The 13,179-nt window shown below is 39.9% G+C and overlaps 1 protein-coding gene across 3 annotated transcripts; it reads right to left on the bottom strand.

Moving 5' to 3' along the window:
- Nucleotides 1–998: 998 nt before the first annotated feature.
- Nucleotides 999–8,537, bottom strand: C2H5orf24 (chromosome 2 C5orf24 homolog). Of its 3 annotated transcripts, XM_049873685.1 has the most exons (3): nucleotides 8,298–8,535; nucleotides 3,092–3,521; nucleotides 999–1,408 (listed from the first exon to the last, which is right to left on the bottom strand). In XM_049873685.1, exons 2-3 carry the CDS (start codon nucleotides 3,516–3,518, stop codon nucleotides 1,368–1,370), a joined length of 468 nt encoding a protein of 155 aa, XP_049729642.1. In that variant the 5' UTR covers nucleotides 3,519–3,521; nucleotides 8,298–8,535; the 3' UTR covers nucleotides 999–1,367. The 3 variants fall into 3 exon arrangements, with proteins under 3 accessions (XP_049729642.1, XP_049729640.1, XP_049729639.1); XM_049873683.1 differs by having other exon boundaries at nucleotides 999–3,518; nucleotides 8,298–8,537; XM_049873682.1 differs by having other exon boundaries at nucleotides 999–3,521.
- Nucleotides 8,538–13,179: the final 4,642 nt, after the last annotated feature.

The following is a 13,179-nucleotide window of genomic DNA, read 5'->3' as shown; positions in this document are numbered from 1 at the left end:
AAAGATAGTATCAAAATCATCCCATACTAAAGATTGGTTATGCAAAGTTGTATCTGTCAAAAAATGAAAATTTCATATGTAGTAGCTCCTTATTTGTTAATATAACAATAATAAATAAGGCATGTTAAAATATTTTTAAAGAAAAATGTAAAACAAACTTACTTTAATAGTAGATCATTTTCTGACCAAGAGTTTTAATACAGAATAGTGAAACCTATTTTGTGAAGAACAGAATTACACAGTATAAAATTAGCAATTTATCTTTCAAGGAACAACCCACACAGTAGGAAAAAAGGTCCGTTTTCCCCAACTGATTATATTAAAGTATAGGCAATCATTTAACATGCTATTTCAGTGTTTATCATGACAAGAGACAGTATTACAGAAGATGCACAATGTAGTCTTTAGATTATACAGAAGTAAAAATATCTTGTATTTTAAGACTTCGTGTATGTTATCACTTAGGTGTCTTTCTCTTTAGCATGGCACCAGTTAACTGTTCACCAGGAGAAAAATAAGTGGAATCAGGAAATGCTCACCAGTAAACAGATCTAATGCTACAGGTAACTGCTTCCATGAACAGCAAATTCAGGTTTCTAAACCATGTTATCCATTCACAACTGCAGCCACCCTCCCCGCTTTTTTCCCTGGGATATAGGTCCTAATATTAATAAACACTGTTATGAACATACCTCCTTTAGTTGATTTTACCATTTCATAAGCATGTATACAAAATTCATTATACAATAATACACCTGCTTTATCTTCTGACACACAGCACAGCACCACTCATTAGATGTGCTGGGGGCTCAGGGGTGAGGAGGATGAATACAGGAAAGGACAGGGGGTCCGTATAACAAAATCAGGAATGCAAATAAACTGAAAAGGAAATGTCAAATGAACTGACTATAAAATACAACATGCAATCAAATTCTTGACAATGGTATATATTATTCTAAAGTAGAATATTTAATTAAACAACTGTCTTCAGGAACAAGTTCAAAAGGATTTCTACGCACCCAAATGGTGAACATGATCTTGAGAAACAGCTAAATGACAGATACATAATAAAAATGGATAGATGAACATATGAATAAAGATGTTAAGCATCTGTGTGTGTCAGAAGTTATACTTTTCTGAGGAAATTATTAAAAATTTCATACTTTAAGCCTCAGCAAGAACAAACTCTTGTAGTGATTTAGCTGCCAGAATGATACAACTGATTATGTAGTCATCCACCATTGTTCTCTATGGTTTGTGCAATGCTAAAATTGTTGAGGTCACTGTCTTAGATGCCAGTACACACAATCCCCACATACAATGCAACACCTCTTACTGTAAAGAGCAGCATAGTCCAGCTCATTGTGTCAGGCATCACTGGAACACCTGAAGGCTTGCTGCTTTTTTCCTGATAAAAAAGGTACGAAACATGACATCCATTTGCAATCGGAGTTTGCATTAACTGAGAGCAAGCCAAAAAAACACAGTATGTGCCCTTTCAAAATTATAATTATTTTTAAAGTTTTTGGGTCCTGCAAATCTACATCATAATCTCAAAGGCAATTAAATTGCAAGTACGTACATCGTTAATTTTAAAGTTCAGTGGAATTTTTTTCAAATCCAAAGATTATAATAATTTATTCTATTTAGAACTCAGAATAAATAAAATGTGTATTAACAAGGAATATTATTTTCAGAAAAGGGGGAAAAAGAGATTCCCCTCTGTCCCTATTAGATATATCTACCCAGTAATTTTTTTCCTTTTCTATCCATTTTGCTTTTAAAGCAAACATTGTTGGAAAAACAAAATTCTTCTTTTGGACGAAGTGGTCTCCCAGGATCCACAATAAGGTTTTAAATTAAATAACCAACATATTTCTACATTTTTCATGCATAGATGGATTCCTGTATATTTCTTAATATTTGGGTTTTGACAGTCAGGAAACTACATTCTGTTTATACCAGTTTTACAGTCTACCATTAAATTTGTGTCCTTTGGTAGATATAAACCTGAAAACACAGTAAGTGCTAATGCAATGGGAGTATTTCTCAGAAAAACTAAAAAAAATTCCAAATAAACAAGCAACACTAATCATAATGCTTTAAAACTCAGTAAGTATATGAAACACAATATGTAGTGACTGTAGCTATATGCAGACTTTAGGAATGTTTCTTTTTTGTTATATTAAATATGCTCTTCTCAGGATGCATTGTATTTCACTAAAAATGTAATGTGCGGTTGTTCATAAAATAGTTTCAATTTTTTGTCAATATGCATTATTTGTCATGTTTGGTATATACGCTCTTAGGCAATTAAAAAATACACAACTTTTATCACTGCTGAAAGAAAACATTAATGGTTAAACCAATTAATGTCACGCAGATAAATAAATAAGCTGCTTAAACCTAGAACATTAAAAATAAGTTTTTTAACATCTGAAGTTTATGTAAATGCCAACACATACAAATATCTGTGTTCTGCCTCATGAAAATAAATGTTACAAAAACTCAGTCATTACCTCAAGTAATCCTGAATCATTAGTTTGCTTTGCTCCATCAGTTAAAAATACCTCAAGATAGTGTCTTTATTATATTGTACTTCACAAACTAATAGTTATAATGGTTTCAGCTGTTTAGTGTATAAAGCATCTATTAAGAATGGCCCAACAATAGTAATGAAACATGAGACATAACCATAACTCTAGAGGAAAAGCAAAAATGATTTAGTTAGGTGTGACACTTGAACCTATGTACAAACACAATGCCACTGCTCATGCCCTGAGTGCACCTGTCCGCATATGGCAGCTTCTAAGCAAAAGCAGGGAAAAGTCAAATGGGGAAACAAATGTGTAAAGCCCAGGCCATAAAATCATGTATGTAAAAATAAAACCAAGAAGCTTTGGGATTATTCACAATCTTCCTTCTAAACCTGGCCCTCCTTTCCTGCTCATTCACTCATTGGGTGGCTTGACTTCATTGCTGGTTTCCTCTACCCCGTGAACTACTCTGCCATGCATCATAGGGTAAGGAAAAGCAGCAGTGCCACAGCCATAACCAAGATCAGCAAGACGGGATAGAGCTTTAATGCTACCTGGAGGTCTCCCTGGGCTGACTTTGTATCCTGCAGCTTTAGTTGTACCCAAAGGTCTGCCTGGACTTGTCTTAAATCCAGCTGCTTTGGTGGTTCCCAGGGGTCTGCCTGTGCTGGTCCGGTATCCTGCTGATTTGGTGGTTCCAGAAGGCCGGCCTCGCTTACCAGATCGGTTGAGATTTTTCTTTTTCTTTAGTTCATCTTTTATTTCTATGCTTCTGCCACTTGTAGTCTGCAAGTGTGTTTCATTTAATGGGTCTTGCCTCTGACATGCCATTGGTTTGTGGCTGACTGTGTGGTTGTATTTGCTTTGCTGGGAGGAATATATGCCAAATTGATCAGCAGCTCCCATGGCATCTTCATTGAGGCAGGAAGGCTTGCCAGGCCCACAGAAAGCTGGATTACTGCTGGCAACAGGATGCATCATCTTCTACGAAAAATAAAAGAAAAATATCCATAAATACATATACACAAATATATATTTATATGACAGCATTTGGTGGGAAAATACTCTGTCTTTCAAAAAGTATGCAGGATACCTAAAATTAGACTGACAGGCAGGACTCCAGACCACTTATAAACAAACACACATCAGCAGATTCGAAGATAGTTGTTTTTCTCAATTTAATCACGGGTAGGGACAAAAGCCACGCAAGATAACTATAATGCTGGTTAAGTAGCCAGAATATTCTCTACTTAGGAACTGGAGACATAAACAAGTAGAAAGTAAATCTGTTATGTTTTATAGGATTTTCTTCTTCTTTTTTTTTAGGTTACTAAGCCCCAGAAGGATACTAGGAAAGACAAGAACTCTATTAACATGATTCTTTTTTTCAGTTTGCCTAAAGTTCTTAGAATGCCTTCCTTTGGCCTTTTATTATATTTCTCACATGTGTACTACTTCTGACCTGACCACAGTTTCCACAAAACAGACACTTCCTGATCATTATTATAATTTATTATTTATACAGAACCTTGAGTGTATGTTACGCTTTACAAAAGAGAGAATGTGCCAAGCAAAGAATACAATCTCTTGGCCCAAGGTACTGACTCCATCCAAACAGAAGGCAATATTAACACAAAGGGTTAAAAAAAAAAAAAGGCTTCCATTAACTAAAATTAGTGAACATTTATATAAACAGTTGAACTTCACTACAACAATATGGATAACAACCATAACAAAACATCTCCTATTTTGGAGGTATGATTGTCAAGACAAAAGGCTGAACGTGCAACACGGTTTGCTCCCTTGATCAAAAATACGACATGGATCTCTTTCCTTACAGGAGCTCTGTGACCTATTAACCAACAGATCAAAGTCTCCGTTTTGTCTGGGAGGACATCTCTGTGATTTTTTTTCCCTCTTTATAAAGGATGTATTAAAACCACAACCATAACAAGCCAACCCTAAATAGCCATACTGTTTATAGACACAGGAAATGAAAGTTAGGGACTACAAAATTATATCGCAATGAGGTAAGAGAGATAAAGATATGAGTTCCAATTCAGACTTAGAAAAGGAGTCACAAATGTATATATCAAGGACTAGTCATTAGATGTTTGCCTGTACTCTTCGTACATGTGAAATTGCACTTAAGACCTCACTTATGAAAACAGTTACTCTCAGAGGCCAAGGAATAATTAATATGAGCCAAAATTATTTTAGGTTTATTACAGTTTATAAAGGCAAAAGGAAATGGGAATCAAATCACAGAATTCTGTTAAATTACTAAATATTCACTGAAAATCAAGAGATATAGATTTGCTGCCCAGTTGGCTTAAAGCCTTAACTATGAAGGAAAAACATGTACAGTGAGAAGCTACTTGTTTATGGCAGGCAGAAGCCTTATAAACTTGAGAACATAAAACAAGACTCAGCTAAATACAAATATTAAAAGGAGTAATTTTTCATTCCCCATAAGGAGAACTAGGTTATTAACTGTCACTTGAATAGCTCAAATCCTAATTTCAGATGAGAAACAATAAGAGATCATCAAGATAGGTTCCAAATATAATAATATTAGCTAAAAGTTAACAGTCTTTGAGTACTTTCTATGTACTAGGCAGTAAGGTTGGCACTTTCCACATTATCTGATTTAATCTTCACCACAGTCCTATGAGGAACATACTATTATTAGCTCTACTCTACAGAAACTGAGGCATAGATTTTATGCAACTTGCCAGGGTAACATATTAGGAAATGGTAAAGCCAAACATGAATTCAGGTAATCTGACTTCAGAACCAAAAATGATAGTATAGTATACAGTTTCTCAAAAGCAACACTTGTCATCTGGGCCAGATAATTCTTTGTTGTGGGGGGCTGTCCTGTACGTTGTAGGATGTTAGCTGGATCTCTGGCCTCTACCCACCTAACGTCAGTAGCATTGCACCTTACCCTACCCCACCCCATTCTTGACAACCAAAAATATCTCCAGACATTGCCTAATATTTTCTGGGGGGAACATCTATCCTCCCCCAACCCTGATGAGAATCATTCAACTATACTTAAATGAAAACACATGACTCAATTTAAAACATTCCTATTTGAGTTTTTAATACACGCTTTTTTTTTTAGCTCCCTCCTCTCTCCAAATACCCAGAAAACCCTTCTGTTGGTAACCTCTGTTGTTAGCATGGCGACCCATTCACAGACCTGTGAGCAGAAAGGTTATAAGAAAAACTGACCTCTTTTTCAATTCAGAAATCATTCTACCATACCAAAAAAAAAAAAAAAAACCAAACCCACTGCCGTCGAGTCGATTCCGACTCATAGTGACCCTGTAGAACAGAGTAGAACTGCCCCATAGAGTTTCCAAGGAGTGCCTGGCGGATTTGAACTGCCGACCTCTTGGTTAGCAGCCGTAGCACTTTACCACTATGCCACCAGGGTTTCCCATCCTGCCATAAACCTCTAATAAAAAGAGGTGAAAAGGTACAAGTTCTCTTCCACGGGTAGGCCTGTCAGTAAAGAGGGGAAATGTTTCTTCTTACAATCTATTTCAATGCTTTATAGTTCATGCTTTTTCAGTTCTTAGCAAAACCCTCTGGACCTTACTACGTTTTCTCGGAATATAACAAAACATTCCTGATCTATTAGCACTCAAGACATGTAGAGTCTCAGCTTACATCACGTTAAGGCTTTTAAAGCCAAGATGCTGCCACACATCCTTTACTCAGATACAAACCAACATTTGAAAAGAACATAACACTTAAAAATTAGGCCAGCAATTAAAAACAAAAAACTTCATACCCATCTCCAGTTCCTTTAATCTGCTCCAGGAATTTATGCATTTGGTTTGTATTATGTTTATTTGCTTCTGACATAGATCACATTTATTAGGCACCAACTGCACGTAAAACACTATTCTAAGCACTGGGACACAAAATAGACAGGAATGTAACCATTTATTCTAATAATTCCAATATAAAGACAATGAGACACTAACTTAACATTTCTAAAAAGTAGGTTTTCTACATATTCTTTATTTTCCTTCCCTGCTACTGCCAAGAAATTGGTATTGTTTACTCAATAACTGATTAACAAACTGGACAAGGGATTTGCTATGACAATTATCCATGCAAATAGTAAACTGAAAAAGGAAACAGCTAAAACCAATCCTTTTCCACTTTCAGGCTTTAAACAATGAGACTCAGCACCACTGGATCCTGTTTGCATAACTACCATATTAAAACAAACAAACAAACAAACCCAGTGCCGTCCAGTCGATTCCAACTCATAGCCACCCTACAGGACAGAGTAGAACCGCCCCATAGAGTTTCCAAGGAGCACCTGGCGGATTCGAACTGCCGTCCCTTTGGTTAGCTGCCGTAGCAGTTAACCACTATTCCACCAGTACAGTATATTCAGGTTATATGTTTACATGCAGTATTCACATACAAAAGCATTAACCCTACACTTAATAATACCTCCCTTTTCCCACTTCAAGGCTTGCCAGCTAACTATATTCTTAACTGTTCCCATACTATAGTACCGACTTGATTGAAAGTATGAAGGCCACAGTCCTTAAGAACAAGAATCAGAACGAATATTACATGTCTAGAAAATTTGGTTGAATGGAAGCAAGCATTATATAGAACAGACTATGCAGACTATCAAAGATTAAAAGAGATCGTCTTTTAAAATGGCTCACTGAATGTAAAGAAGTCAGTGTAAGAAAGACTAAATTAGAATTCAAGTATATGCTAAAACTTGCTATCTCTGAAGTCGTTTTACAAATCTTTCAGTGAGCCATTCTTTATGGCAGAATTCTCTTCCCTTCTCTTACCGACGACATAAGAACTATTTTTAGTAACTTCACGAAGCATTCATGAAGCTTTCTAAACATGGAGAAAACCTGCCTTTCAAGAAACCCAAGTTCTGCTCTTTTTCCAAAGAGCGAACATCGCATAATTCTCAAAGAGATTTATTTCAGATCACTTGGCTAACAATCATATATAATCAAATATACGATAATTCTAAATGAAATGTCCGTTTGCAACCACCTCAATCACTCTGAGAGTCTACTCAGCAAGGACCAAAACAAATGCCAGTAGCTCTGCACCCCGCCCCAGCGCGGAAAGTTTTGAATCAGGGCAGAAAATAAATAACGGCCTTCTTTGTCTTCTTTCTACTCCTTAAGTCCGCCCACAGCGCAGTGTCCTTGTGCCAAAATCCTTATCCGACATGAGGCGTTTAAAAACATATTACCTGTTGTGCCTGAAAGCGATTATTAATGTACTAGCATTAACAAGTTTGCAGAAGACACCTAACTACAGAAAGGGTTGTGTGCACTCCGAAAATCAAAATTCACAGCCCGCTGTCCATCCACTCGGAGTTCTGCAAGCTGTGGAAGTCCACAGGGCACAGCACCTAGGCACCAATCTCGAGGCCGGCAGGCTTTTACTTAAAGAGGGAAGGGAGAAAGCTAACTCTGACCTCTTAAAGAAAGGAAAGGGTGACCCCTCCCCCTACCGCAGAGGAATTTCCCCCCAGAAATGGCTCCACGCCGAAGGAAGAGCAGCTACGAAGGGGCGCCTCCTCACGCTCCGGGCTAGGCCAGCGCCCCTCCTCGGGCACGGGTCGGAGACCTCTTCTCGCAGGCTAGCTAGGCCCCCGTGCGCGCCGCCTCCATGTCTCCTCCATTGGCGCCCGCCTCCCCGGCTCCGCTCCCCGCCAGGCTGACAAGCCTGCGCGCGCCCACCTACCTCAGCCGCTAGCAGCCCGGCCCCTCAGCGCGTCCAGGGGCTTCCCATCGGCTGGGAATCGCACGCTGGCACCGCTCCCTCCCCAGCACCGCCTCTGCACTGCGGGGAGAAGAATCCACGGAGGAGGGACAGGCAACGATGGTGGCGGCAACGCGGAGGATGCTGACTGCGAGCTTCGGCCGCGGGTACTGCTCAGGGTCCTGCTCCGAACCCAGAGGAAGAAGCCACCACAGCCCCGTACGCTGAGGGGCGGCGTGCGCGTGCTCGCGAGGACCGCGCACGCACAGCACGCACACACGCATCGCGAGACCCGATCCCCCGCCGACGACCGCCCGCGAGCTTGGGGAGGGTAACTCGGGCAGCCAGGCTGCGCTTGCGCGCCATGGGAACGGGACAGGAGGTAGGTGGGGCTTCGGACTGAGCAGCTCAGACTCTAGGGCAGGCCCTGTGCTGCAGCTAGGTGGGAGGGACCCCAAATATGGAATTAATAACTTCTCTCTCTTATTCTGCAATGTCAGAACTACTGTTGACCCCGTTTCTTAGATTACAGAACTAATTAGTGGTTGAATCAGGATTTAAACCAAGCAGTCTCCTAGAAACTGTGCTTTTAATTTCTCTTGGCAAAAAGATTTATTAATACCGCATGTGCTAGATGCCCAAAGCATCTTAAAGGAACTCAGCCTCTATCTGTGAGTTGCTTATGGATGGGTGGGGTGATACCCCCAACTGCAAATAATAAGGGTGTTGGGACCCCTAGGATCCTTGCTTGTGGTAATGAAAAAAAAAAAAAAAAGCCTCTGTTTTTGGAACACCGTATAATTTTTAAAATTTGCACCTACATAACCTCCTTAGAATCTCCATATTCTTTATTCTACCATAACAGGAAGGGATGGGACAAAAAGTGCTTTGCTTACAAATCCCCCTTTTTTATGTGTTTATTATGAGATTTCTGACTTATCAAACCCCCCCCCCCCCCATATAAGCCTACTTAGCAGAAGGGATTAGTTTCCCCAGTCCTACCTAGATGTCAGATGGAAAGGATCCAGAATTAGGGCAAATGCTGAGAGGAAGACACTTCATGAGGCAGGAGAACAAGGCTAGAGGCTAGGATGCTTGTCCTTTACACCATTCACTGAAGACTGAGGAGACAGTTCATAGCACTGAATCCTACAGTGTGCAAAGCCTTGGCCAGGAGCTGGCCTGCCAGTAGGAAAAAAAGAGGAGCAACAACTTTTCTAAGTGAGCACACAAGCCAGGAGGGAAACCAAATACACTACATAAAACAGGCAAGTCCATTCATTTTATGACATGCAGGGTTTCATAACATGATTCCAAACACTATTTGAATTAATTACCCCTCATCTTTCAGTTTGTAGTGCTGTGGTGGCTTGCATGTTGGTGTGATGATGGAAGCTATGCCACTGGTGTCTCAAATACCAGCAGTGGGCAGGTTTCAGAGGAGCAACCAGACTACAACAGACTAGGAAGAAACACCTGGCAATCTACTTCTAAAAAAAAAATGGCCAGCGGAAAGCTTATGAATAGCAGCAGAACATGGTCTGATATAGTAATGGAAGAGGAGCCCCTCAGGTTGGAAGGTACTCCATACGACTGAGGAAGAGCTGCCTCCTCAAAGTAGAGTTGATTTTAATGACGTGGATGGAGTAAAGCTTTTGGGATCTTCATTTCCTGATGGGGCACAACTCAAAATGAGAAGAAACAGCTGCAAACATCTATTAATAATCAGAACGTGAAATGTCTGAAGTATGAATCTAGGAAAATTGGAAATTGTCAAAAATGAAATGGAATGCTTGAAGATCAATATCCAAGGCATTAGTGAGCTGAAATGGACTGGTATTAGCCATTTGAATCAGACAATCATATGTTATACTGTGCCACAAATGACAAATTGAAGAGGAAGGGAGTCACGTTCATTGTCAAAAAGAACAAAATCTATCCTGAAGTACTGCTGTCAGTGATAGGATAATATCCATACGCCTACAAGGAAGACTAGTTAATATGACTATTATTCAAATTTAAACACCAAACACTCTTGCCAAATATGAAGAAATTGAAGATTTTTATCAACTTCTGCAGTCTGAAATTGATCATTCAGTCAAGATGCGTTGATAATTACCAATTATACCAATTGATAATTGGAATGCAAAAACACTGGAAACAAAGAAGAAGAATCAATAGTTGGAAAATATGGCCTTGGTGACAGAAATGACACCAGAGATCACATGATAGAATTTTACAAGACCAATGACCTATTCATTGCAAATACCTTTTTTCAACAACATAAATGGCGACTATACACATGGATCTTACCGGATAGAATACACAAGAATCAAATTGACTACATCTATGGAAAGAGGCAATGGAGAAGCTCAATATCATCAGCCAGAACAAGGCCAGGAGCTGACTGGAAAACAGAATCAGTTGCTCATATGCAAGTTTAAGTTTGCAATGCAATGAATTACTTAATATGGCTCTTCTAACTCCCACCAAATGATTGGGTGGGACCATGCAAATAAGCTATATGGAACCCTAAGAGGATACTGGCCAGTTTTACCATCCCACTAGGATTAAGATGAGCTATCCCAGAGGCAGGAGAGAGGATCTCACCACCATCAAGGAAGAAGAGCCAGGAGTGGAGTGTGTCCTTTGGACCCAGGATTCCTTGCTGAGACCCTCCTAGACCCAGGAGACAGAGAGAGAGAGAGCTGTAACACTGAGGATGGCAAGAAGCGGCAGCAGAGAAACAGCAGCAAGACTGGGTGACGAGCAGGAGACTGCACAGTGGACTTCCCAACCCACAGAGTGAGAAAACTGAGCATCTTTGGGCAGGAGGCTTGCTGGGGGAGTAGGGTGCCTCCGGGCACCTGGTGGAGCTAGGTTTGCCAACCAGCTAGAGCTGGGTGCCTCAGGCCAAGGTTTACTGGGGAGTGGAGTGCCTCAGGGAGGCACTTGTAGCCATGGAGCTAAAACAGCTTCGTAATACTTGCCCTAGCAGGGCAGAAACTGAGGGGCTAGAAAGAGGTGTGCCTGCAGACACGGCTGAGTAGGGGCTGTCCTAATGTAAGAACTGTATCCTGAGCGTTCTTGAATCTGAATTGTAACCTGTTACTTTCCTAATAAACCCCATAACTGTAAGTATGGTCTGTGCATTCTGTGCTGCCATTGCAATGAATTATTGAACTGAGCAGACAAGTACAGTTTGCCATGGGAGAGATGGTTTGTGTTGGAATTGGTAACGATAGCGCAGGGAAGAGGCATGTCTCACCTCCACTTCAAAGGATGCAGCCTTGGACTGTTGATCTAGATTCTCCTTCCCCCTTGTGAAGTTAGAGAAGGTCAGATGCAGACCCTACTACAGCATTTTTAAAAAGTTGAAGCTGTAGAAAATTAAAACAAGTCCATGAGAGCCAAAGTACAACCTTGAGTTTATCCCACCTGAATTTAGAGGCCATCTCAAGAATAGATTTGGCACACTGAACGCTAATGACCAAAGACCAGATGAGTTATGGAATGACATCAAGGAAATCATACATGAAGAAAGCAAAAGGTCATTAGAAAGACAGGAAAGAAAGAAAAGACCTAAATGGATGTCAGAAGAGACTCTGAAACTTGCTCTTAAACATAGAGTAGCCAAAGTGAATGGAAGAAATGATGAAGTAAGAGAGCTGAACAGAAGATTTCAAAGGGCAGCTTGAGAAGACAAAGTGTAATGAAATGTGCAAAGACTTGGAATTAGAAAACCAAAAGGGAAGAACATGCTTGGCATTTCTCAAGCTGAAAGAACTGAAGAAAAAATTCAAGCCTCAAGTTGCAATACTGAAGGATTCTATGGGCAAAATATTGAACAATGCAGGAAGCACCAAAAGAAGATGGAAGGAATACAGAGAGTCACAGTACCAGAAAGCATTGGTCAACGTTCATCTGTTTCAGGAGGTGGCATATAATCAAGAACCAATGGTAGTAAAGGAAGTAGTCCAAGCTGCACTGAAAGCATTGGCAAAAAACAAGGCTCCAGGAATTGACAGAATACCAGATGAGATGTTTCAACAAACACTGGAGGTGCTCACTCATCTATGCCAAGAAATTTGGAAGTTACCTGGCCAACTGACTGGAAGATATCTATATTTGTGCCTATTCCAAAGAAATGTGATCCAACAGAATGCAGAAATTATCAAACAGTATCATCAATATTAAACACAAGTAAAATTTTGCTGAAGATAATTCAGAAGTGGTTGCATCAGTACATCAACAGGGAACTGCCAGAGACTCAGGCCAGATTCAGAAGAGGACATGGAATGAGGGATATCATTGCTGATATCAGATAGATTTTTGACTGAAAGCAGAGAATACCAGAAAGATGTTTACCTGTGTTTTATTGACTATGCAAAGGCATTCAACTGTGTGGGTCATAACAAATTCTGGATAACACTGCAAAGAATGGGAATTCTAAAACACTTAATTGTGCTCATGCAAAACCTGAACCTAGACCAAGAGGAAGTTGTTTGAACAGAACAAGGGGATACCGATTGGTTTAAAATCAGAAAAGGTGTGTCTCAGGTTTGTGTCCTTTCATCATAATTTATTAAATCTGTATGCTGAACAAATCCGAGAAGCTGGAATATATGAAAAACAATGCAGCATAAGGATTGGAGGAGGACTCACTAACAACCTGTGATAAGCAAATGACACAACCTTGCTTGCAGAAATCAAAGAGGACTTGAAGCATTTACTGATGAAGATCAAAGACTATAGCCTTCAGTATGGATTACTCCACAACATAAGGAAAACAAAAGTCCTCATAACTGGACCAATAAGCATCATCATGATAAACAGAAAAGACTGAAGTTGTTAAGGATTTTGT

Source organism: Elephas maximus, chromosome 2, assembly GCF_024166365.1.
Source record: "Elephas maximus indicus isolate mEleMax1 chromosome 2, mEleMax1 primary haplotype, whole genome shotgun sequence".
In the NCBI taxonomy this organism is placed as follows: Eukaryota; Metazoa; Chordata; class Mammalia; order Proboscidea; family Elephantidae; genus Elephas; species Elephas maximus.
Note: the sequence above shows the minus strand (reverse complement) of the source record. Positions and strands in the feature narration are given on the sequence as shown.

What these genes read in the sequence shown, in the direction of transcription:
- C2H5orf24 (XM_049873683.1), bottom strand. Translation starts at nt 3,518, where the DNA reads ATGATGCATCCTGTTGCCAGCAGTAATCCAGCTTTCTGTGGGCCTGGC.